Source organism: Cimex lectularius, unplaced genomic scaffold, assembly GCF_000648675.2.
Source record: "Cimex lectularius strain Harlan isolate CLEC.00 unplaced genomic scaffold, Clec_2.1 scaffold171, whole genome shotgun sequence".
NCBI classification, from domain to species: Eukaryota; Metazoa; Arthropoda; class Insecta; order Hemiptera; family Cimicidae; genus Cimex; species Cimex lectularius.
This window is the reverse complement of record NW_019392711.1, coordinates 96,297-124,187: the sequence shown is the minus strand read 5'-3', so window position 1 is coordinate 124,187 and position 27,891 is coordinate 96,297. Positions and strand designations below refer to the sequence as shown.

General features: G+C 34.1%; 1 protein-coding gene across 2 annotated transcripts in view; it reads right to left on the bottom strand.

Moving 5' to 3' along the window:
• LOC106669061 (rho GTPase-activating protein 7) overlaps nt 1-27,891 on the bottom strand; it is a 275,493-nt gene that overhangs the window by 214,130 nt on the left and 33,472 nt on the right. The window contains exon 1 of one of the 2 annotated variants that reach the window (XM_024226363.1): nt 24,686-24,821. The exons of the other annotated variant lie outside the window; for it this stretch is intronic. Within the exon in view, the coding sequence (XP_024082131.1) occupies nt 24,686-24,806 (121 nt within the window). The 5' untranslated portion in view covers nt 24,807-24,821. Of the gene's footprint in view, nt 1-24,685; nt 24,822-27,891 lie in introns of those variants that run through there. 2 annotated transcript variants of the gene reach the window in all.

Sequence of the window (27,891 nt, the reverse complement as noted above, 5' to 3'; positions counted from 1 at the left end):
TTAGGGAAGGCGTTTTCACTATCAAAAAATAAATAAAACTATAATACCCCATTATTATTATTCGTTTCACTCTTCCTCTTTTCTATACTATCTATCCATCAATTTGTCAATTTATCTATCAATATCCGCTCACTTTTTATGGCGTGATTATGGCATGTTCCCGACAAATAACTTAACTCTGATAATTTACAATTAAACTTTTTTAAATTAAAAATGAGATTTAGCCATTTTTAATTTGAAATTAACTTTCTCAATTCAAAATTAACTCTTTCAAATTTTAAATAATCTTTGTTAATTTCAAACCAACCTTTGTTAATTTCAAATAAACCTTTGTTAATTTCAAATAAACCGTTGTTAATTTCAAATAAACCTTTGTTATTTCAAATCAACCTTTGTTAATTTCAAATATACCNTCAATAAAAGATCGAAACGTTGGCACGATAAAGAAAATGTTTTTCTGAAACCTACATCACACCCGACCGCATCTCACGATATCTGAATAACTAATAAAAACAATAAAAAATGGTCTTTTAAAAACTACAATTTTCCAAATTGAAAAGCGTTTTTAAAATTGTATTTAAATTTTAATTGTAATTTATTTTTATAATTTTTCTTTTAATTATAATTAATTTTCATATTCAATTAATAAAAAAATAAGTTGTCTATTAAAAAGCAGAATTTTCCAAATTGAACAGTTTCATTCATTTTTGATTATATACATTTTTACTTTTAATTGTAATTAATTAAAAAATGGCAAAAAGGAGGGAAAATTCAAAAGGTGCAGTTGAGATGGGAAGTTGGTGTCCAAGTGGATCGAGGATGGAGATAGCTCAAGTGGTAGAGCAGGGGCGTATCAAGCCGAAGATCGTGGGTTCGAATCCCGCTTGTGCCATTGACTTTTTTATCTCAACTAAAAACCTTAATTAATTATAATATTGTAATTGATTTTCATGTGATCTTGCAAGAATTGAATTATTTATATTTTAAAAAATCTCAAATAAATAGGAATTTTAATTTATATTCTTATATTCATACTATTTTCTCTCGTTTTTAATACTTTAAAGAAAGGTTTAATTTGAACTGAACTGTAATTTGAAATTGAAAAACTTTAATTTGATGTTAAAAATGGTTAATTGGATGCAAAAAAAGGGTTGGTTTCAAATTGAAAAGGGTTAATTTGACCGATTATTGCTGTTACAACAGCTATAACCATGCATGCATGCCCATACATTAATTACGGATTTAGAAATGTGAACGCTTGAAATCCCTCACATTTTCCTAGTGTAATAATTAAATTTGCGTTTATCGCGGAAATACAACATTAATCTATTTAATTGTTTACAGCAATAACCAATTTACGAGCAATTTAACTAATTTCATCGATTTGTGGGGCAAATTTCATATAAAATTACCTGACTCTATTTAGCCAGTGAACACGAACTCACCTGTAAGAAAAACACAAAATTATGGTCAATAAAGGTATTTCCAATATATAAAAATATTTTAGTCTATTTGTTATAAAATAATTATCTCAGTAATTAAACAATATTTTTCGATTAGCAGTTGGTAATGCCTATTGAGAATTTATCGTCTAAAATGGCCTGTCAGTTATTTTTCGGTAATTTTATTTTTTTTACGAGGGTTCGCAACAGCAGAGGGGTGCCGGTGTTTTTGAAAAAAAAGCCCATTTGTAGGTATGTCGGTTTCGAATGCAGGGCCGCTGGATTCGAACCCCGGTCCTTTACCTTACAGTGATGAGCGCCGTGTCAAAGACTAAACCTTGCGTCCACCGACGCCCCTCTGCACTAATTTATTATAATCTCTTATCTTAATTTAAATTGACGTGCGCATTATTCACGACTAACGTTGTGCTTCCGTCTCATTTTGCCTGCCGTTTAAGCCGAATCGTAGAAATTAGGTAGCATTGTTCGCCCTTTTGCAGGAATGGGATGATAAATCGGACTTAATCCTTAGAAGGGTTGTCGTTCGAGAAGATAAACACGATTGGGGAGGATTTATGATTGTATAGCACAAATCAATTAAATACTGTTATTGAATTCAAAAGCCAATTGTACAGAAACGATTTTTTCAACCAAAAAATAAAGCGTTTAAAGAGCAATTTATTATTCGACATATCTTCCTATGATAAATAACATACACAAAAGGAAAATTCAAAAGGCAGTGACTTAAATCGAACCCAGTACAGTCAGATCACACGAGATTCTTCAGGCGCAAATTGCCCGTTTTGGAAAGCTCGCCTAATGTAAAGTACTACAAATTATTATTTACTTATAATCGATTGATAATAAATAAACGTGGATAATCGCCCGTCGTTTATTCCAATACGGGTGGGATGATAATTGGATAATCATACCGGTTTCTGACCGCGCATACTTAGAAAGTACCACACAAAATTGGACTTTTGGACAAATCAAGACAAAATCCTGTTCGACCTTTTGTACAAATACATAATTAAATATATTGTTAAAAAACACTATTCCATTTAATAAAATGTTAATACACACCCCCCAAAAGTACTTAATTTACGATAAAATAAAAGAAAGTGATACATTCCTTGCTGTACATTATTATACATGTGACAACGTTGTATGGTCTCTTTGCATTTTCTGAATACAAGAGCTGATTTATCATTATTTACTTAAATTGTCAGGTACGGTTTTTTTATTTTTATTTTTAATCAATATTATTTAAATTAGTTCATATATGTATTTAGTAGTCATAATTGACCTATTAATTATCTTAATTAATTATACTGTTTATCTATGGCCTTGTTTGAGATGAAAAAACTTGTGTCACGTGATTTTTCATCTCAACCAAGACCTTAAATAAAAAGCACAATTAATCAAAATTATTTAAACTGTTACAAGAAATGTACCTCTATATATACATATAATATACAGGGTGACTGGCGATAAGTGTCGAGAATTTCAGGAGGTGTTTCTGCTCACCATATGCAACAAAAAACTTCCGAAAAAAAACCCTGTCCAAATCTCAACGGTAAAGAAGTCATTTCAGGTTTTGGGTTTTTTTTATAAGCAATTTAGTGGACCTAAGTGGAAAATTTTTTTAAAAATAAAAACTCACGAATTTTTGATTTCGTTTAATTTGGTTTTCATTAAAATAAGAATGTTGTAATTAATGTACCGACAAAATTACATATACATAGTTTGAAATAAACTACAAAAAATATGGCTGTCCTCTTCTGACGCTACTCGACTAAAATGGTGTAATTTTATGAATAAACCATGAAATAAATTGTTAGTTCAATTTTATGAGCAAAACCGTGTAATAAATTGTTAGTTAAATTTAATTGTTTTAAATGATGTGATTCCGGTGTTTTGATAAATTTTCTGCCTAACCACCCTAATTAAATAATTTTTATAAAAATTCATGAATTTTTGATTTCGTTTAATTTGGTTTACATTAAAATAGGAATGTTGTAATTAATATAACGACAAAATTACATATAATATACAGGGTGACTGGCGATGTGTCGAAAATTTCAGGAGGTGTTTCTGCTCACCATATGCAACAAAAAACTTCCTAAAAAAACCCCTGTCCAAATCTCAACGGTCAAGAAGTCATTTCAGGTTTTGGTTTTTTTTATATAAGCAATTTAGTGGACCTAAGTGGAAAAAAAACCAAAAACCTTTTTTTTAAAATAAAAACTCATGAATTTTTGATTTCGTTTAATTTGGTTTTCATTAAAATAAGAATGTTGTAATTAATGTAACGACAAAATTACATATATATAGTTTGAAATAAACTACAAAAAATATGACTATCCTGTTCTGACGCTACTCGACGAAAATGGCGTAATTTTATGAGCAAAACCATGAAATAAATTGTGAGTTACATTTTATGAGCAAAACTGTGTAATAAATTGTTAGTTAAATTTAATTGTTTTAAATAAAGTCATTCCGGTGTTTTGATAAATTTTCTGCCTAACCATCATAATTAAATAATTGTTATAAAAACTCATGAATTTTTTATTTCGTTTAATTTGGTTTACATTAAAATAAGAATGTTGTAATTAATATAACGACAAAATTACATATTATATACAGGGTGACTGGCGATAAGTGTCGAGAATTCCAGGAGGTGTTTCTACTCACCATATGCAACAAAAAACTTCTTAAAAAACCCTGTCCAAATCTTAACGTTAAAGAAGTAATTTCAGGTTTTGGTTTTTTTATAACCAATTATTTTTAAGTCGAAAAATTAATAAAAAACCCTGAAATTACTTCTTTACCGTTCAGATTTGGACAGGGATTTTTAGGAAGTTTTTTGTTGCATATGGTGAGTAGAAACACCTCCTGAAATTTTCGACACTTATCGCCAGTCACCCTGTATGGTTAATATAAGATGAATGTGGGATAGAAATACTATACATTATCTCAATTTCTTTATTTATATCAAAATTTTAATGGCTTCTTTTTCATAGTTTTCAGTTGCATAATAATAATAATATGGATTTAAAAAAGCTTTAAAAAACATATATACGTATGTGTAGAGATTAGTGACCGTTAATCGATAGTTATTCAGATATCGTGAGATGCGGTCCGGTGTAATGTAGGTTGTTTGAATATAAAATATATTTTGCATTGTATAAATTCACTTTTCCACATCCTAAATGTACTTGTTAAATGTAAACATTGTTTGTAAATCCCAGGCCCTGAAGATGATCTCAATAAAAGATGGAAACGTTGGCACGATAAAGAAAATGTTTTTCTGAAACCTACATCACACCCGACCGCATCTCACGATATCTGAATAACTATATACACGTATATTATGACAATTTTTACATATTTTACACGTTTCTAGGTAGGAACCTTTCAATCACCTGCTCAAAGCTCATAAGCTGATCACAAACACACTAAAACTGTTATGATATGCAGATATTGTTATTTAGTTATCTAGGCGAAAATAAATATATATCTAACGTGTTCAAAACTACTTCACTGGCACAATATTGATAATTGAGCGATTAACTCTATTTCACTATATGTCACCAACGTGTCAATTCAAAATTTAATCCGTTATTTAATTAATACATATGCACCGCAATTGCATGAATGTGGCACGTCCCACAAATTCATGTCCAGACAAAAGATAATTAAGAATATCGTGTAAATCTGTACGTACAAATCACGTAGAATAAAAATTGTATCCTATTTTAATAGAGGTTTCCCAATTTTCATATTTTCTTCTGGAAGTGAAATTTTATTGGAATACTAAAACGGAATTTGCTGTAATGCTGATGAAGTAAAGTTATATCTGTGGGCACATGTCACTTTCAACGACAACCACTTTGCTTTGATTTAAATAAAAACTGGAATGTCGTGAAAAGTGCTGAGGTTAACAACGTGATGATCATGTTTACTTTCGCTTTCGCTTTTGTTTATGTGATAAGGTGATCTTCACTGGCCTGCGTGGTTGTTGTCAATCATTTCTTTTTATAGGCTTGTTAAGCGGGTAACACACTTATCCGATGCAACGCTATGCGACGCTACCCGATGCTACTCGACGCCTGTCACGTTTTGGTAGGGTGTGCACATCTATGAGACGTCACGCGCACGCCACGTACAGTCACACATCGTGTATCACAAATCAGAATCGCAATCGCAACGCCGCTTTTGTTCTTAATGGACGATTTCGAGTAAAACCATGTAATAAATTGTTAGTTAAATTTAATTGTTTTAAATAAATTCATTCCGGTGTTTTGATAAATTTTCTGCCTAACCATCATAATTAAACAATTTTTATAAAAACTTATGAATTTTTTATTTCGTTTAATTTAGTTTACATTAAAATAAGAATGTTGTTATTAATATAAGGACAAAATTACGTATATGTAGTTTGAAATGAACTACAAAAAATATAACTACTCGACGAAAATGGTGTAATTTTATGAGCAAAACCATGAAATAAATTGTTAGTTAAATTCATTATATAAAAAAATGATATTCCGATATTTGATCAATTTTTTATCAAACCATTAATTATTTTTTTAAATATGAACTAATGAATTTTTGATCTCGCTTAATTTGATTGATATTAAAGTAACTATGTTGTAATTAATATAACGACAATAATGCATGTAGTTTGAATAAAAGTATGAGAGTCCGGTTCTTTTGTCTTCGACTGTACTCGATGCTACCCGACGAAAATTGGGATAGTGGGGATCGCGTAGCGTAGAGAGGGTAGCGTTGCGTGCCATCAGGCAGACGGACTTATAGAATATCTTATAGAAAATGTGACTTGGAATTGGCGTCGGGTAGCGTCGCATCGGGTAAGTACCTTCCCCGCCTGAGTAAAGGGGTGAAAAGCACTTTTTGCAAACCTCCCCAGAGGCTTCTATGTGGGGCTTTCTTTTCGCACCAGGCCTCATCGTTTTGCATTTCTTGACCTTTCTGTGGAGGGATTTCTCGGGCATCCAAGAAACACACGAAATGTTTTGCTTCGACTTTTACTCATTTTGATCGTTCAATACAGTTGATCAATAATCTTTATACAATTAATTAAAAATTAGTTAAAAACTAATTTGCTTTACAAAAAAATCTTCTCACAACTTGTTTAAAAATGCCAAAGAAATTATTGAACCAAGTGTAGATTTACCGAAGATGATTTTCTTGGTCTGTTTAATTTCGTTTTTGCTTCGGACAAAGTGATGTTCACTGGTTGGCCTTCATGTTTTTTGACAACACGTTGCCTTTTTACAAGTTTTTTAACTGTGAAAGGGTGGAAAGAATTTTACAAACTTGACAACAAAGGCAATAGACTAAACTAGGCAGATCAGGATGATCAGACACAACATCATCACTCCTCCGACCTCAAGGCGAAATTTCACAACTGTAATTAAACTTTGGATATTCGTTTAATAAATTTTGACGGACTTTCACGCATGGACAAAGAGACCGGTTGGAAACGCGATTTTCCCCGGTATAATTTTAACAGGGCAAATAGTAATTTCTTCCGAGTAATGCCTTTGTTTGTAAACTGGGCCCCTCTTTGAACTCCGGTCCGTGCTAAATCTCGCCAACGGGACTTCGATATTTCAATAGGTCCGAAAGTGAAAGGGCAGATAGATTTATAGAAATAAAATTGGAAATAAGCCTCCGGTAAATGACTTCTGGGAAATTCAATTATTCCCACCCCCGCCCACGGGGTGGCAGGGGTGAAATGTCGAAGTTTACACACCCGGAATACTTTCTGTTTTTAGCCGGGGGATAAATTACAGCACTTTTACAAGGTCACTTAACACCTTAACATTTAATTATTCCGTTCTGTTCATCTTTCAAAACGAAAACAACTTTTACCACGTCCTCATTTGGAATTGTATTATTAATTCGTTTCAAGCGATTAAAAAGAATATCGCAGAAATATTAATCGGGTTCTTTTTTAAAAAAACCTGTCTTCCGACGCAGAATGGTGCAATTTTTAATTTATCTAAATATAAACAAATCTATTTTTAATTTTGTTCAATATTTATGAAAATTGAATTTTCGTAATACAATTTATTGCTTCTTCGGACTGATTTTCAGACCAAACTAGTAATTTTAGATTTGTTATACATTCCAAACTTTCAGTAATTATCAATGAAGACGTAAGAAAAGGTCAGTGATTAAAATCAGCTTGATCTTTTCGTGAAAATATCGAAAATTTTGATCTTTACTTTATAATCTGCCGATGTTGAATAGAGTACACAAGGCTTTGGGTTGTTGTTAAAGCCGGTCCTAGAAAAACACGGCGTATCACAACAGACCCAGTTTTCGTTGAATGGTAGGTAAAAAGCTGAAAATGCACCATCGAAACGATTCTCGTTGTATTTTGTCGTTTTTTAATCTTTTATCTCTAACTTCTGGATACCAATAACGATGATAAATTAATTAAATTAGATTCTGCGCTTAAAATAAGAGAAGTGAAGAATTTTGAATGTTTGTAAATACCTTTCAATTAATTAAGGTTTTTAGTTGGGATAAAAAAGTCAGTGTCACGAGCGGGATTCGAACCTACGACCTTCGATTAAATATGCCGCTGCTCTACCACTTGAGCTATCGTGACCTCGATCCACTCGGACACTAACTTCCCATCTTAACCCCATCTTTTGATTTTCCCTCCTTTTTGCCATTTTTCAAATGTCGTGTAATCTATTTAATTCTCGGTGACAAATGAAATGGCCACAGAGAGCTTTAGTGAAGGTATACTTCATGTTAACTTATTAAATTCACTAGTTTTCGTGGTCCGCTTGACCAATTAATATCTTTCAATTAATTAAGGTTTTGGTTGAGATAAAAAAGACAATGTTACGAGCGGGATTCGAACCCACGACCTTCGGCTAGATACGCCGCTGCTCTACCACTTGAGCTATAGTGACTTCGACCAACTTCCAAAATTTTTACAAAAGACCTCAATTTCGATAAAAACGAATAACACACCGAAAAAAATTGATATTCTCATAGCGGCCTATCCTGCATTATTAACCCGAGTAAGCGAGCCGCTTGCTCACTTTTGATAAGCATCAGGATATTTGAAGTTAAAGTTAAAAGCGATTTTCTGTCGTCTCGTGTATTATGTTGGATAGTTGTAGATTTTTTTTTTAACGAGGGTTCGCAACACCAGAGTTTATATAAACCCTCGGGGTGCCGGTGTTTTTGAAATAAAAAAAAGCCCATTTGTAAAAGTATGTCGGGTTCGAATGCAGGGCCGCTGGATTCGAACCCGGGACCTTTACAGTGATTAGCGCCGTGTCAACGCCTAAACCGTTGCGGCCACCGACGCCCCTGTAGATATTCTTTTTTAAACTTTTTGTGAAATGTGTGCTTTACTATGTCCCCTTTCTACTATTGTCCATTGAACATAATTAGTTGATTTGTGTACATTCTGGATATTATAATAGTCAAAATACTTATGTTGTTTATTTTAGGCATTTTACTTTTTATATTTATTGCAATTATCATTTAATTATAATTAATAATAAACACATGATAAATGGATTACTTCGCTATTGTTTGGCGAACCAAGGGCACATATTGACCTGCTCGTCAATATTGCCCTGGCATGATTTTTCCAGAACAATGACCATACTGGTCAGCCTATTTGTATATGTACAATATTACAACTTATATATATTATATTATCAAAAGAACTCGTTTGACAAAATAAGGCACAGATAGTGAAAATGCCATAAATTCGACTTACATGAACAAACCAGCAAGTACATACAGATCAGAATGACCGAAGAAAATCAAGCTCTTTGATATAAGTTTTGTTTATTTTATAATTTGCGATAAAGCAAAAGATTGTGATAATACGACACAGGCAAACCACTTAAGATGGCAAAATTCTGATATTTATCTTGTTCAGACCTAAAAATCAAGGATAGCCATATTGGGCAACAAATGAACCATTGTCATGGCTAATTTTTCCTGGATACAACTCCTCCAATGATGACTACATTAACATAAATTTTATTAGAGATAAAATTACCAATTGCCATATATGTACTACACCCGCATAACCAAAAATGGGTAATGATTGCATGATCCCAGAAATACTCGTTACATCTTATAAAGTTTGAACAGACTAAAAAGGAGAAGAACAATTCAGGAGGAAATCAGGTACAATGATATTGCCATACAGATCCCTACAAGACAATTGAACGAACCAGATCAGGCGTTTTATGTACAAACCAAAACATAAGTAGAAGCTCGTTTTTTTTTTTTTTTTTTTTTTTTGCGTTATGAACTATGCATATTAGCCATGTGACAATTCATATATGTGTGTTCAAATGGGGGGGGTTATTGTGAAAAAAGGGCCAGAGGCGACGGTGGGAATCGAACCCACGACCGCGGCGTGAGTCTCTCATGCTAACCACTCGGCTACCGCGGTCCCCAGTAGAAGCTCGGTCTTTCAAGCTAAAATTCTTGCCTTCATGCTTTGAAAATGTTAAAAGTGGTTACGCTGGAAAAAAATCAGATAGTCAAGCAGTTATTACTATTACATCAGCATTAGCATGTGAAAATATCACATCAAAATTAGTCAGTGAATGCATCCAAAAGTCCAAAACCTGAGGAAACGCAGATACAGGGATCAGAGGAGGATCTGCCAAACCATATTGCCCTGACCATAATTCTTGGGAGAACAATAGCAAACTCCATCATTGGAGAATCCAGAATGGAGTTTGGTCCAATACAGAATGGATCCAAAAAAGTCAAAAGCTGAATGATCTAGGGATGCTATACTCTGTAAGCATGTGATAAAACGACTCTCACCAACACTGCTACAGTTAGAGCGGGATTAACTCAGATGATAGGACTATGTACCGGTCACCGGCATCTGACAAAATATTTAGACATGTGTATATTCAACCATCATCACATTTTTAGATTAAGCAATTAGGAAGAGGAAAACTATATCATCTTCGAATGCGAAGCAGCCGCTGAAGACATTGAGATGGAAATAAATCCCGAGAAAGGGGACAGTTTACAGTACTTCAAAGCAACAAGAAGGATTGAGCCTGAACTGAACTAAAGATAGGAAAGTACAAGTCAGAAGGCTGCAGTGCTTTGAGAAAAAACCCACTTCCTAATCCATCATCATCATTATCATCATCATCGACTAACCATTGAAAGTGTCCAAATTGCACTTTCTCAGGTAGGGCTACATGAAATCACATAACATTCTAGCAAGTTATAGTTATGACTAGTCCGCTTGAGCTGGGATAAGTAAATTATAATAAATTTATTAACTAACATGTGTGAGTATTGAACAGTAGATTTCCTCCTATATAAGGTTAAATAGTATTGTTTAGACGGTTCATTATGTTGTAGCATAAACCGGTGGACCGGACGTACCCGACTATCGCCTATTTCGCCGCATCCACCACATTTCCATCAGGGCGTGTTTAATTAAAGGAAAATGATCAAAAGCGGGATTAAAACAAATTCTCCTTTGAACAGTTGTACTTTCACACCCTGTACTTTCCCGTCCTCTTACCCTGGGCTATCGATAAAAGTTTCTTTTTTAAATAACGTTCCACCCCAGATTTTTGGATAAAGACAACGGGCTAAGGGTTTGAATAATAATTAATTGAAGAGGAGCAATTAGAAGGCTAAGTCGCAAGAGGGATCATTTATTCAGATCCGCTTTTTATCCCAAGCAACAAAAGCAGTCTATTAAAAGCGACAAACAAAAGACATCTGGAAAGAACTGAAGAAGGAGAGGAGCGGGAATCACGTACCTAACGCCGCCGTCTTTTTTAAATTTTTTTATGTATATTGTTCTTGTAATAATAAGAGAAAAGGGCCGTTTGACATTGGTAATGTTGCAAAGATTCATTAGGCAAACTGGTCGAGCGCCAGGTTCTTCACGGTGTTTATCCGAGATGAGAGAGAAGTCTGCTGATTTTCGCGGCTATGTACAACATAAAGTTTAAAGCCGTCATGGTGACTGAGTTGAGTTTGTGACACGGAAGACAACGGCAATATTCAAGACAAGGTTCAACAAATTCGATACTGAGCTTTCAAAGGAAATTAAATTCAAGGACCGACGTGTAAAGAAGGACCTTTTCTGTCGGGAGTATTCTTGTAAATTGTTAAATGCACTGACGGTTTATTTTTTCATCAAAGGAAACCATTTTTTAACAGGCGACGTATTAATTACTTCCTCGGGAGAAAGTTTGCCGGGAACTTATCAGACAACTGGAATAATTGATGTATTGTAATAAAATAATTAATTCCAGTAAATAATTCCAGGAAGTAGCAAAATTTTGTGGAGAAAAAGAGACAGTGGATATGAAAGGTCTAATCAAATCTGGACATCAGTATTCTGCGATCCAGAGATACCACTAAAGTCCGTAGCTGAACTGAATATAAATATAATATAAAAATAATAAAAAACAGGGGCTGGAATAAAAAAAGATATATAATCTTTAAAGGAGAGTATAAATGAACCAAAGCTTGAATGGAACTCGGGGTTATTTTAAGAAGACGTTTGCCCACATAAAGTTTTAATAATGAATTTACCGGGGGCAGACAATTTTCTCAAAATAGTCCTTTGATCCGTAGATTCCTTGGAGAGCCTTCCATCGAAAATACGCGTCGGCATCAAACGAATTTATGCCGGGTCGAGGTGACCGCCGGAAAAAATGATATTTGGAGTTGAACCCGGGATTTGCCGGCAGGACAAGAAAGCAATTTTCTCCCTGTTTGGCTATCTGATCCTTTGTCAGGAAGAGCCATTCGTTAAATCTGTTCCGAGCGTAAATCTCGAATTATTTCTTTTCCCTTGTCAGGGATGATTGCACAGTTATGAATCATTTCTACCAGCAGCGCAGAGCCATCTCCAAAATTTTCGTTTTCATAAGTCATGTGTCGCAGAAAAATTACAATTTTTGATTTCTAATTATACGAAAACCTATAATATAACGATTTTCAGCGATAACCAATGTCACAAGAGAAATTCCGAATTTATTAGAAATAGATAGAGAAAAAGAGAAAGGGAGTGTGGTGAGGGAATGAAAGCGGGAGAAGAGACAGGGATAGAGAGAGAGAGAGAGGGAGAGAGGGAGGGAGGGAGGGAGAGGGAGAGGGAGAGGGAGAAAGAGAGGGNAGAGAGAGAGGGAGAGAGAGGGAGAGAGAGAGGGAGAGAGAGAGAGCACAAGAGAGAGAGAGAGAGCGAGGGGGAAAGAGAAAGAAAATTTGATAGATAAATGCCTATGTAGGTAAGCAGATAAATAGCCGAATAGATGAATTGATACATAAAGAATTGATATTATTTTACTTTACTACATAGTCAATAATTTACTTTACTAATTAATAGTTAATTCCTTTTCTAAGAAATCGTAATTTAATCTGTTTACTTCGTCTTGAATATGTATTAAGTTATTCAATATAATTAATTCATAATAAAAAATGTTATTTAATATTCAAACCTAAATTACAAATGTGAAAAGAAACCCTTTTTTATTTGGAGAAATCTTTTAATCAGCTAAAATTACAGAGAAAAATTATTTATGAGTTGGTTAAGCGAGAATCATCACCTCTTACGAAAAAAAGTCTAAGCAAGTAAAAGATGTAAAATAATTTTCCCTTAGACCTTAAAAATGAAAGCATTTTTTTTTCTTTTAATACATGTATAATACTTAAATTAAATGGTTATTCATTAAATCCACTACGAAATCATTGAATTGGCCGTAGAATGAGATAAAAGTAAGGCAAGCTAATTGATAAAGAAGCGGGCCTTTTGAAGCTGAACTGATTTTCCTCGGGACAAGATCTAATTTAAAACCATTATTATTATTATTATCATTTATATTATTGTTGATGTCTTATTTAAACAAATAAATTGACTTTTTCTTCGAAACCGGCAATCAGTTTCTATTAAATCGGGGTATAATTCAAACTGGGAATAATTTTAATCAACATGAATTTTTGTTGTAAAGCATGGTAAAGCATAAATACAATTTCCGGTGATTAAATGGGAAAAAGCTTTTTACCGGTTTATTTGCGATATTAGAGCGAAAGTGCGCGCCGGTTCGTAATATTCTCTTATTTGCTCAACTTTTCAAACATCCGTACTTAATTTTTCACCGTGTACTTTCACGGAAAGGAAGATTCACATGCTTTTTTCCGACTGTAGCTAAAAATACTTGAAACATAGATTTCATATTGTTTGTTAAAAAATACTTTTTTAAAATTCTATTTGTTTACAAATGCATTCGTTCATGTAACGAGTAAAAGGTTTAGTATATACATAAAAACAATAACGTCGAAACGTGAACCAGCCAATGATGAAAGCCGTTATTACATCAACAACATGACTGAGATGAGCTCCATCCTAGGAGACCGAATTGAAGTAAAAAGCCTTGCCAAAACATCTTGTACTTCATTTAGGATCTGGCGGACACTATGGACTTCCAGTCTTTCGGAATCAGGCTAAAAGCCTAGATACCACTCTCTGAGAAGCGCCATCTGCCTCTGCGATATCCACTTGTCGGTGACTTCGATGACTAATTCTTGCGTAAATATTGCGAACTTCTGGTTCCCGATGATGTCTTTCCATGGTTAAAGAAGATACAACTGGATTAAAATGGAGAAAAGGTGTTCGTTTACAAAATCAATAATCTTCATGCTTTCTATTCTTAAGTAAAACCGTTATTAAAAATGAGGATTTACATTTGTTTGTTTTTCGTTTGTACTTTCTATTTTGCTTTATTCAACTAACAAGAATGAATCGTTAATTCAATTAAAATTAATAGAATAAGAACAAATTAAAAACATTCCTATTCATTTTTGAGCAATTTAGTTAAATTATGTTCTTCAAACGAATTTTCAACGTTTTTTAACTTTTTACATTTTTTATTCAAGGCTATTTTCATTTTATGGATGCTTTTAAAACACCAATCGTACTACAAAAATCCATTAGGGTATAGATTTATAATTCAATTTGTCGTGTACACAAACAAAAATAGAAGAACAAATATTATGTAAAAAACGATTATGAATGACAAAGTAATAGTTATTATTATTATAATGCCCATTTAACCAATGAACGCAAGTTGTTTTATAGCTAGTTAGGCTAGCACTGATTAGATAGTTTTTTTAGTTTTAGAGTTACTACCTAACTAGCTACGTATTTATTTTACCTTTCAATTTTCCTATAGATCCAAACAAAACGTCATGGGTGCTTTTAAAGGTGTCCGTTTATTTTACCAACAGAGATTGAAATGTTTCTTATTCCAGCGGCCCGAATTGATTTTAAATCTACACCAATAAAATACAGCAAAAATAGCGTACACATATTTTAAATTGTTTGATGGTATATACAACGATATATGCCGCCTCTTGCCAATCGGAAGGATCGGCGCGGATGACAGCTTTTTCAAAATCCTACCCCGTCGAAAATCCAATTTTTTGGAATAATATCAAAAAGATTCAATTTGAAAACTTGGATCAAAATTTAATCTCCCTCCACCGGCTCTTTGACCAGTTATAACAACTGCCCTAGTAACATGTTCAGACGAGATAACATTTAACAATAGCTTATTAATTAATTAATTACAGGATTTAAACGAGAATCAGTTTGTCGAGTAAATGTAACGAGGATCGATGATAACTGTGTATATTCGGCACCTATTTAATTATACACATAATCATTGTATCAATTAAACAATAATTGGTATATAAATATTTATATATGTTTTGTTGCAACCGAAGAAGTTTGTAAACCATAATTGCATAATTTATCCATAACCTAAATCTACCTAGCTTAGCCTAGCCTAACCCTAACATGTCACATACTAACCCTAGTTAACTTCAAGTAGTTTAACTCTGTCATACTAAACTTAACCTGTTCTAACCTAACCCAACCTAATTTAACCTTGTCACAACGCTACCTATCTTAACCTAGCCTAACCTTAGAACTTAGAATAACACTGTCATGGTTAACTTACCTAGCCTAATCCTATCCCAAGTTGTAAGCTTATATCAAGAAAGTTTGTTTAGTTTTTCATATTTTTTAATTAAGTATTTGCGTACGGTCTTTCTTGGTTTTTAATTTGGTTGTAATCATAAATAGTAAAGGCAGACATTCTTAGTAATTTTTGCTAATTTTTCTAGTGTTAACTGCTTCATTTTAGGCATGAGCCAATGTAAATATCTAGATGTCTTGTACATCTGTACCTGGCGAATTATCTTTTCTTGTGTAGGAGAATAAATTTAATGTTGCACCAAGTTGACGTCAGACTGTGACGTTCTTAAATCACTTCTAGGGAGGTTATAATATGTAAAACATGTTTAGGTATGTTTTAAAAGAAAAAGTCTTTACGGATTTTATCCGATCCAATCCAAGGGGCCGACACTTGTAAAAATATATTTTTTAATTTATAAGATATACATTTTTTTAAAAAAATACGAATGAATATTTTTTATATACCTATCCGAACTTTGAAGTAAGATTTTTGTTACGATGTCAATGAATACTTGATATTCAAAACAGCACACCAACATTTTTTCTAGTCCAGATGGCCATTATTATTATTTTTACTTACATTTGACATCAATGTACCCCACAGATGCGGCCAACATAAATGTAATTTTGCAACGAGAAAAACATGATATTTCAGCGTTTATACGTAAATTAAAGAACCGTTAAACAATATCTGCCCTTATTTTTTTTTAATCTGGAAAACACTTCGACCAGAAAAAATCCCCCATCCATTAATTAAATATAAAATGAGGTGAAAGGATAAGAGATGAGAAGGCCTAGCTAACGATGGCGTAAAAACCATTAAAAAATGTATAGACCTTCAATCCAGGCGTGGTTGAAAACAAACATCCCCCATTTTAAAAACTACCCCTTCCTGGAACAAATATCGGTTTATTTTATTGTTACACATAGGATTAATTTTATTTTTATTTTTTAACGTATGTAGAACTACAGCCACCGAGACGTCGTTTATGTTTGTCCGTTGTGTCCGATTTTGTACATTTCAAACGCCTAAAATACCAATTGTTTACATTTACAATCCGTAAACAATTTGGTCACGAACTGAACCTTTTGAAAATCAAAAACCTCTAGAAATATGTACGTACGTAAAAAAAATTCAACAATACTTTGGTTTCATAATTCAAAAAAGCAGTATTGTAAGATATTTCTTCACGGTATTCAGCATCCCCTAGGTTTTTTTTTATCAAAAAGAGAAGGATTGTTCTTTTGAGCCGAACAAGCTTCTCCGTCTTCGGGCTTGCCACAGCTCAAACAATTTCGTCTCTCGTTCGCCACTTTTTGCAAACAATAATTTTCTGTTTTTATTTTATTCTGCACCTGGTACCAAAAACTTGTAAAGCCGAAATATATTTATTTATATTACTTAAAATTACCTTAGAAACATAATTGTAAAGAAAATGACTCGAGTTGTAAATGAAATTAATTTTGTATGTTATGCTACGAATACTCTGGATCACGGGATGGTCTTGATGAAAAAGCAAATTTCATTTGTTACTGCCAAGATTTCGACCTATCTTAAGGTCATCATCAGCGCAAAACAATTTTGAACTATAATAAATCTATAAATCTAAAAATCGTTTATAAATTGAAATAATTAAGTTTTTAACAGACGATTTCGAATTTGGAGACCGCCCAACATTGTGAAGGACTATAACATTAAAGTTGCAATACTGATATAGTCCTAATTATGGGCATATTCAAGATTGATTGGTGGTGATGATGACCTTAAAATGTGTCGAAATCTTGGAAGTAAATACTGAATTTGTTTTATCATCAGGACCATATCCTGTTCCAGGGTATTCCTGTACATCTATAAATTTTTTATGTTAGCGAGATGGAGAACGATAGAATAAGACTAGGCAGATACATACAGTAGGTAAAAAACATACATAAAAATGTAACAATTTTGTGTATGTGTGAGAAAGAGAGAGAAATGTAAACAGACTGAAAGATAAGGGGGGAAGGGAGAGAAATAAATAAACGGAGGGAGAGGAAGAGAGATAGAAAGATATATATATATATATAGGGAGAGAGAGAAAGAGAGATAGGGAGAGAGGGAGAAAGAGAGAAACTGAAGGAGAGAGAGAGAGAGAGTAAGTGAGAGAGAGAGAGAGATAGGGAAAGAGAGAGAAACAGAAGGAGATAGATAGTGAGAGAGAGGGAGAGAAAGAGAGAGTAAAAAGTGATATGTAGAAAGAAAGAATGAGAAGAGAAACAGAAAGACAGACAGAACAGATAGATGGACAGAGAGAGAGAGAGAATGAAAAGTAGAGAAAGAGATAAATACATAGGCAGATAGATAAAGAGAGAGAATGACAAGAAGAAATAGAGAGATAGGGAGAAGAGAGAGAGCAAAAGAGAGAGAGAGAGAGNGTGTGAGAAAGAGAGAGAAATGTAAACAGACTGAAAGATAAGGGGGGAAGGGAGAGAAATAAATAAACGGAGGGAGAGGAATATATATATATATATATATATATATATGGAGAGAGAGAGAGAGAGAGAGAGAAAGAGGGAAAAAGAGAGAAACAGAAGGAGAGAGAGAGAGAGAGTAAGTGAGAGAGAGAGAGAGATAGGGAAAGAGAGAGAAACAGAAGGAGATAGATAGTGAGAGAGAGGGAGAGAAAGAGAGAGTAAAAAGTGATATGTAGAAAGAAAGAATGAGAAGAGAAACAGAAAGACAGACAGAACAGATAGATGGACAGAGAGAGAGAGAGAATGAAAAGTAGAGAAAGAGATAAATACATAGGCAGATAGATAAAGAGAGAGAATGACAAGAAGAAATAGAGAGATAGGGAGAAGAGAGAGAGCAAAAGAGAGAGAGAGAGAGAGAGAGAGAGAGAGAGAGAGAGAGAGAGAGAGTGTACGTGGTATCAATAAATACTTCAGACAGCTTTTTTCATATTTAATCGGATAAATTTCAATATTTAGTATTTATTCCTTGATGGGGGTATATTTTAATCTACGAAATTCTTTGTCGTTGGAGAGATAAATATGACTCAATTTTTCAACTCCGCCTCCCTTTGAAATCAGCCTGAGGAGAGTTAATATTTACATATTTTCTTATATGCGCCTCTATCATTCGAAATGCTCCGGCATATTATCATTGATATATTTATAAATGTGTTATCATTCATCATTGATATATTATAACAAAAATATGGGTATTTTACGGATAGTTTTTTTTTCGAGTGCATTCACCTGTAAATGCCTGACAAATTTGCTTATGGTTAACCTGAACCGGAAAATTCGTAATCATTTGCTTACAGCCGGACGGCTATTTAGCGGTTGTTATTGGTTTAATGTAATAGCGATTAATCCGTTTATTGCTGTGCTCCCCCTTCCAGCCAGTAAGGAGCTGATAAAAAGAGCCAAATCACGTTTATACCCAGTGACTCAAAACTTTTCATCCATTATCTCAAGAAGCGATTATCCCGACGAACGATTCCTGGAAAACCTTGGACCTATTCTGCTTGCCGTTCGGATTTTAAAAATACACTAAATAAGAGGTTAAGAATTGCACGGAATTTCGCCCAATTCGGGTTGTACACTGTTTGTCAACTATTTCATTCTTCAACGGTCTTTGTTTAAAAACTAAACTCATTCAAGGCTGTTTTATTATTTCATGCAGTGTTATTGATTATTAAAAATTCATGTAAGAAGGGAAATTATGCTGAGTTGTTTATGGCTACAGGAATTGTTGATTCTTTATTACATTGTTCTTACTGAGACGGTTTTTATCCATGAAAAAATATTAATAACAATTAGGCATTATAAACGCAAATCGACACATTTTCTTCAAGAAAATAAAAATTTTAAAGATTAAAACATTTAACAATACTCTTTGCAAATTAGCGATAATATTACAAAAGGCTTGTCAAATGTAAGTCCTAGTTGTTTTTTTATGTATTTTTTCTGTACATTATTTAAATTTATATATGCTTATTTTGGGGGCGTCGGTGACCAGAACGGTTTAGGCGTTGACACGGCGCTCATTACTGTAAGGTAAAGGTCCAGGGTTCGAATCCAGCGGCCTTACAAATGGGCTTTTTTTCAAAAACACCGGCACCCTGAGGGTTGATATAACCTCTGCTGTTGCGAACCCTCGTAAAAAAATCTGCTTATTTCTTCCTTACTAGGAAATAAACAAGATCCTTCCACTTTGCAGTTATATACAGCTTTATATACAGCTGTACAATGTAAAAATACTCTGAAAATCTTTTAAATCGACACTTTGCATTCAGATCTCATTTACCTGTCATTTTTTTTATCGTTCTTCTTAATTGGTTCACGGTAGATTACTCCGTTTCCATTTAAGTTAGACAAACATTACCCCAGGAAAAAATAAATTGCAAGAAAAAAAAGAACTTCCATTCAACTTGCCGCATTTAACGAGTTCCACCGGGCCCCAAGGGGCTTCGAAGTCGCCTCTGACTGCCATTACACCGCGACACCTTGTAATCCGACTTGTTTTCTCATTTATAATTCCTAAATCCTTTCTAAAAGTAAAAAAACAATATTTCCGACTCACTAGGAGTCATTTTTGTTCCAATTAATCTGTAAATGACTTAATCTTAAAGGAAATATTTTATTTTGACTTTAATTGAATAATCATCAGATAATCAGTAATAAGTTCGAATTTTGACCGAAAACGAAAAAAAAGAAGGAAAAAGTTCAACATCTTTCTCTGTTTCAAAGGTCGCAAAGTCAGAGGAAAATTCCGATCGGAAAAGCGCCAAAGGAAACTTGCTAACCAGATCGACACTTCTTTCCCGGCCGGACTTTTCATACCGAAACCCCCAAGCGACTTCCATAAAAAAAATAACAATAATAAATTTACGGAAACAGTTTATTAACTTTGCATTAGTTGAGTGAAAACAGTAAACTTCTCTTTTCACCCTTGTGCGACACACTTAATTTACATTGTCATAAAAATTGTCATGTTAATAAAATTTGTATATCCCAGGTAAGAGTTTCGGCGATTATCTACTCATTTTCATGAAAAAGACCAAAAACTAATATTTATTCCAGAAAAACTGGAATAAATTTAGCTTTACTAGGTCACTTTTTTGTACGCTACACAAAAATTCAGCACTTAAATAACTCATAAAACTTTTCAATATTTTAAAAGGGATTTTCTCTTTATCTAAATTTTCAAAGAGATTGATTGTACTTACAGTCTTGGGAGGGTTTAATTTTAACTGATTCGATTTGATCTTCTCGCGGATTCGCACGATTCGGATTCGAGATGGAAAATCTCCAGGAGATTCCATTCTTGCCCCTTTCCTGATTTATTCCTGAGTCTTTTTTCTTTCACCGGCCTAGGGATCGAGCGACTGACTTTACAGAATGTTCTTCTTTACTTTTTTAATTTTAAAATAATCAACTTAATTGTAACTACCGGGAGATAGCGATTCACGGTCTGTCAGAAAACAAAAACATGTCTAAACATCATTTTTTGTTATTAATACAGCAATGCAAACAATATATGTAAAGTAATAAAATATGTGGTTTTTAGTGACCTTGATGATTATTTGGAGGTCGTGAGAAGAGGTCTGGCGTGTCGTAGGTTAAAAACATTTTCTTTATTGTTCTGACGTTTCGATCTTTATTTTGATCATCTTCAGGGCTCAAAGTGTTTGTTTTCCGTGTAGGTGTCATTCTTTTCGTAGATGTCCCGCACGACCCACAAGAATGTCACATCTACACAAAAAACAGACACTTTGAGCCTTGAAGAGTGATCTCAATAAAGATCGAAACGTGGGCACGATAAGGAAAATGTTTTTCTAAAAATGTGTGGTGTTTAGTGACCGTTAGTCAATGATTATTCGGAGATCGAGAGATGCGGCATTAGATCGACAGATTATTGTGCCCACGTTTCGATCTTTATTAAGCTCTGAAGATGATCTCAATAAAGATCGAAACATTGGCATAAAGAAAATGTTTTTCTAAAACCTACTTCACACCAGACTGCATCTCACGATCTCCGAGTAATCGTTTTTCTAAAATCAACGTCACACCAGACCGCATCTCAGGAACATCAAATAGTAATAAAGTATATATATATCTAAATATAATAATATATCTAAAGAAATAAAGGAATGAAATAAAGCATTTTTCTCATTTGTATGTTTGTAACTCGAGAACTAGGTTTGAAAATTGATCCATACCTTCTCCAAATTGAGTGTTGTGATGACAAAGTATTGACTATAACAGTTGAAATATAAATATGGCGTATTACAATGATTATTAGATCGCTGCAGTTTCTTTTCGCAGTTCTTCGATTATAGATTAAGGGCATTCGTGTTGTTTGTGCAAGTATATTTATTAAAACACTTTTAATACGTAAGAAAACCATCAACCTGAGAGGTACTTCAAATTGCTTGGCGATGAACCTGCAGTTTGAACAACCTGGACTGCCTTGTCCCGCGAAGTGCTTTTGTAATCATCAAACTTTAGTACCTGCTTATTCAGAAATCGTGAAATGCGGTCTGGTGAGATGTAGGTTTCAGAAAAACATTTTCTTTATCGTGCCAACGTTTCGATCTTTATTGAGATCATCTTCAGGGCCTGGGAATTACAGACATTGTTTAAATTTAACAAATACATGTAGGATATGGAGAAAAGTGAATTTATACAATGCAAATAAATATTTTTTTATATTCAATCAACAAACATTTTGAGTGAGTAAAAATACTTTGGTTGAATATAAAAAAATATTAAAAAATCGAAGTATTTCTACTCACTCAAAGTGTTCGTTGAGTGAATATAAAAAAATATTTATTTGCATTGTATAAATTCACTTTTCTCCACATCCTACAAGTTTTTGTTAAATTTAAACAATGTTTGTAAATCCCAGGCACTGAAGATAATCTTAATAAAGCTCGAAATGTTGGCGCAATAAAAAAAATATTTTTCTGAAACCGACATTTCACCAGACCGCATTTCACGATTTTTGAATAATCATGGACAAACGGTTACTAATCACAACACATTTAGTTCCTGCGTTAGTCTATCTGGGTACGTACAGTTTACTATTTATTAAATTTCTTCCTACTTGTATTTTTAAATTTTCACAGACTATAGGCACATTCCTAAGTTTTACGATTTGATCTTCATATTAAAAAAATACATTTGGTTTTTTATGTCGTAAGCATTATGTTATTCAAATTTTGATTTAGGCTGATAAACCAAAAAAACAATTAGCAGTTACTGAAATTGATGTATTTTTAGTGGAAGTTTATAGAACCCAGCAATTTGCCGTCAGGTTAAACTAATAATTTCGTTGTTTCTGCATCAACTTTATATATAAAAATTGTAAGATGTGATAAAACTGTGAGATATTTTGTTGATGTCTGCTTAACGATAGGCTCAGATCAACCTTGTCTATCCATACTCGCGAAGTTAGGTTCAAACTACATTTCCGGCTATAATTTATCTTATTTATTTATTTATAATTATGTCAGAACATAATTTTATGATTATTCAGAAATCGTGAGATGCGGTCTGGTGTGATGTAGGTTTCAGAAAAACGTTTTCTTTATCGTGCCAACGTTTCAATCTTCATTGAGATCATCTTCAGGGCCTGGGATTTACAAACATTGTTTACATTTAACAAATACATGTAGGATGTGGAAAAAAGTGAATTTGTACATATTTATTTTGCATTGTATAAATTAAATGTAAACAATGTTTTTAAATCCCAGGCCCTGAAGATGATCTCAATAAAGATCGAAACGTTGGCACGATAAAGAAAATGTTTTTCTGAAACCTACATCACACTAAACCGCATCTCACGATTTCTGAATAATTGTGTATAATAAATGGAGTTTTTATCTTTTTGTCTATTTATACGAAGAGTGTCTTTTGGTACTAGCTTCGTTGGTCAAAAGGTTTAAAGTTTTAATTTATCCAAAGCGTCTTTTTATCAATATAATTTGCAGATGGTCTTGATCAATTTAACTTGGAGATGGTCGAAATTTGAGAATATTTTGTTAGGGGTTGGTGCCCCTTTAATCGTCTGTGTACAGACAGAAAGGGAAAATAGTGCAGATCGGAAATAACCGGCTGTCATCGATGTTTAAACTTACTTCTGACACGACACGTTTCGCAATTATATTATAAATTATATAACATTGTGAACCCTGTAGGAAGGTTATAATATTACAGTTAGATTGTATGTTCATATTCAGAAAAGTTAGTTTATAGGCCTAGAATATTGTTTAAAAATTGGAATCTGTTGTTCAATTGTTGATTTGGGCTGATGAACCAATCAACAGCTGAAAGTAGTTTGTTGTCGCTGCTTTAATGTCAAACTTTATGATGACTAATAGTTTTGTTGTTTCTGCACCAACTTTAAAAACAGTTGTGCAGTGTGATTTGAAACACAGTTTACATGTTAATATTTAGGCAATAAAACTTTAACTACTTTGTTTAGATCTGATGTACCTGCAGTTTGATTGTTTGAGGTCATCGTAGACAGCCTACTCTGGCGAAGTTAGAATCAAAGTATATTTCCGGCTTCAGTTTATCTAAGCAAGGGGTGTTTATTAAGTCTAAAACTTTCTTCCCTATTTTATTTTAAAATTATGTTTACTTCTGAACACTGTAGGAAGGTTGAAACATTAAAGTTAGACTTTTGTACGTTCATATTCAAAATTTGGTTTGTAAGTCCATAACACTGTTGGGTTCCAAAATTTGAATATGTTCAAATTCTGATTTGTGCTGAAGAAACAGTGAGCTGTTATTAAAATTAATGTATTTCTATGCGTATTGCTAGGCATCAGTAGTTTGCTGCAGCTGTCACTGGGTTAAACCTTATCATCAACCCTTGAGATATTTCGTTGATGACTGCTTGATGTACCAGCAGTTTAAATCACTAGTTCCCACAAGTACGGGTAGAACAGAATAATTAAAATTTAACTTTATTAACCGACTACCCTTTAGTTTATGTTTGTGTATTTATTCGAAAAATTTTGACTTCCAAATTTTCGTGTTTTTCGCAGGGGGAATTAGTGATAGATTGTTTTGGGAGGAGCAGACTAAAGATTGAGACGTTACTGGGGTGCAAAGAGCGTTTGAAAGGAAATTGGCCCTATTGAGGCAGGAGGGAGGCAAAAAACTCCCTATCTTTGGGCGGGGTGACGTCCCGTACCTGCGATTTTCCGTTCCCGGAGCCGCCTCCAGAACTGTTCGGCCTTCCTCATCGGCCATCCTGACTCGACTTTGGCACTGAAACTTCTGAAGAACTTGTACTCGCGCGGGGCCTCGGCCATTTTAGCACTGAGGCGTCCTCTTCGGACGACGACGTGCCCTCGACTGCCGCCTCACTCCCGCAACCTCCGGGACGGCGCAAACGCAACAAGTTTGCACAGCAGCCCTAAAAAGGGATCCCGGCTTCCCTGCCACATAATTGATTGGAGGAAAAAAATTGTCGTGACTTGCCCTTTGTCCTGTTATGAAGTGACTGGCGTCCTATCCGACTTAGACCTGATTGCACTAATCGCACGTGATAAAATTTCAAATTTGTAAACCAACAGGCGATAAGAAAACACAGGACTTCAAATTTCACTATTTCAATCTGGCGAAACGCTCGCAATTAACAACTTTACGTTGCTTCTGCATTTTCTCTTTCTTAAATGAATGAATGAATGCAAAAAGTACTTTATTATATAAATAAAAGAGAAAAAAATCGTACATAACTAAAAACCACATAACGGGAATGGTTATCAACCATCTGACGGAGTCGGACTATATATTTTTAATAAGCAAACAAAACATAAAAAACTAGTTCTTTCCTGCAGTTCTAGGCTTCTCGCGAACTTTACTAAATGTAAGCACTCGTGGTTATTAGGTGCTCTCTGGACAACGTGGGCAACTCGATATGCCGTACTCGGAATTCCGCTTAAACTGGGCATTCTGCTAAAAAGTGAAAATAATCTTCTCACTTCTGTGCTTCCTGTTCCAGAGAGAGCACATATCAGAACTGGTGACTATTGTTAAGGCAACGATATATCGATATATTTCTACATATATGGAGTATATTTTTTATTGATATATTTGACTGTAAATACTTCAAATATATCGATATAAGGGGTATTCACGACGTTTGTAAGATGTTAAATTGTGTTTACTCTAAGAGAGAAATGTCAAGCAATATCGTGAACACCCCCTTCTTTTCTTAGCAGGTTAAACGTTAGTTTTCCGCAATGCTGCGCGTGACGATTGGTAGAACCAAAAATAAAGCTGTAACAGTCATTGAAGGCTTTTGTTGTTTGTTTTGTGTTAAATTGTAAGATGCCAGAAGTTAATAAAAAAGGAAAATCAATCAACTCTCATTAAAAATGCTATCTATGCATTCGAAAACTAGTAACAAATGACACGCTTCAATTCGTGCCGACATACTTACCTTGTATCGTAAGGTCTAACAGCCTATGAGTTTATAGGTTATGGGATGTATCTTTTATGAATGAGAGTATAACGACAGGTCAGAAATTAACAAAAGAAATGTATTGGTGCGATTCAATTAATGCGTATTTAAGAATAAAAATAGGTGTACACAAAAACAGCTGTTAAATTCATGGCTGCCATGTTGGTTACCTTCGCCCTAACGGATAGCAATGTGACTACATTTTTGACCTAACCCCCAACATTGGCCCTGGCCTGTTAGATCGAGCAGTATTAACTAGCCGATTCTAACAAGTCTACGTCATTATTTTTCTCGATCTAACAGAACCTAACAGACTTAACAAGATTAACACAAAGATCGAGAATACACCTGAAATTTTTCCCTGCTTCCATTGATGCATTCTGTTGTTTCTTCCTTCCGAAATTTGCTAGAGTTTTTGGAATTGTTTCAATGAGTGAGTTTCATTGTACCCTTTTATTTTTATCCTTCTGAGGTGTTCATTGATAGTTGGATTCCTATTTATCAACGGTATAGCAGCACCTTTTCTTCCAAGGACGATCGCTTTCTCGTTTTTCCACATGTCCTGAGACCCAGCAGATAGTAAAGTTGTTTTGCTTACCTAATCTGTTTAGTTTTGCAATTCAGCAATTCTCTTTGTGCTAATGATGTTCAAACTTAGCGTTTTGATGGCTGCTTGGGTATCTGGTATGATAGCTGTAATCTTATTTTTGTAACCTTTATTTAAATCGAACTGTTTACATCTCTCGAATGTATGAACTTCAGATACCGGCATATTTTCTCGTAAGTTCTGATTTTTCGGTTCCAGGACTGAATACTCCTGCCCGCGTACCTTTCCGCGCTCTAGATCCGTCAGTGTAGCAGTTCTTAAACGGTAATTAAGAATTTTAGAGGGGCGTCGGTGGTCGCCACTGTTTAGGCCTTCGGTGTAAGGTAAAGGCCCCGGGTTCGAATCCAGCGGCCCTGTTCATTCAAACCCGACATACTTACAAATGTTTTTTTTTTCAAAAACACCGGCACCCTGAGGGTTTATATGACCTCTGCTGTTGCAAAATTAAAATGTTAGCATGACTTAAACTGCTTACAATGGTGTAGTCACGATTTATTATCTGATTCGCCTCCCCTCGCTTTAGCTCCTTCTTTTATTCGTTTGTTCCGTCTTAAAATATTAATAGGAATCTGTTGTCGGCTGTCTTGTTTATACTTTTTATTAGATCCCACGTGCTATAAAGTTGTCCTGCAAGGAGCTTTTCATCACCTAGGACTTCGTGAAAGATCTTCTGTTATAAATTTTTGAAAAAATTCTCTACAAATGAGAAAAAAGAAGAGTCCAATGTTTCGACAGTGGCCGTTTAAACATTGAAAATATCCTGGCATCGTTGAAGACCTGTTCCGGGTTAACGCCGTGTCCTGACTGGTCCCGTTGTCGAGTTTATCATTGTTTATTGTCCATTTTAAAATAAAACAGCCAATTTTTCTCATAGACGATGACACGACGTTGTACAAAAGAACGTCTATTTTCGCACGAACAAGGTGAAAGTCACTATTTGCGATTCGTGTCCACAGGGACGTTATTTTTTGAAATCGTTTCCTTTGAGTTATTTCCTAGTGACAGAGAAAAACCACATTAGAATAACTTGCAGCTCAACTAGTTTTTGAAATTTTACGATATCGAGTAAAAAAATTCCTACATGTCGAAAAAGCTTGTAAACAGACAAAAAACATCGGTTGTGTTGTGTGGGAGAATTTAAATGTAGACCTGCCCGAGTGGTAGAAAAACGAGGGTGATCTGCTTTACATCTCGATAACTATAAATAAAGAATGTCTCAGAATAGTTTGAGAAATTTACAGCTGAATTAATTCCCTCGGGAGATGTTATAGAGCTGGAATTTTCTTTCGACCGTCGATCTCATAGGCATATCCTCAAGGTTGAT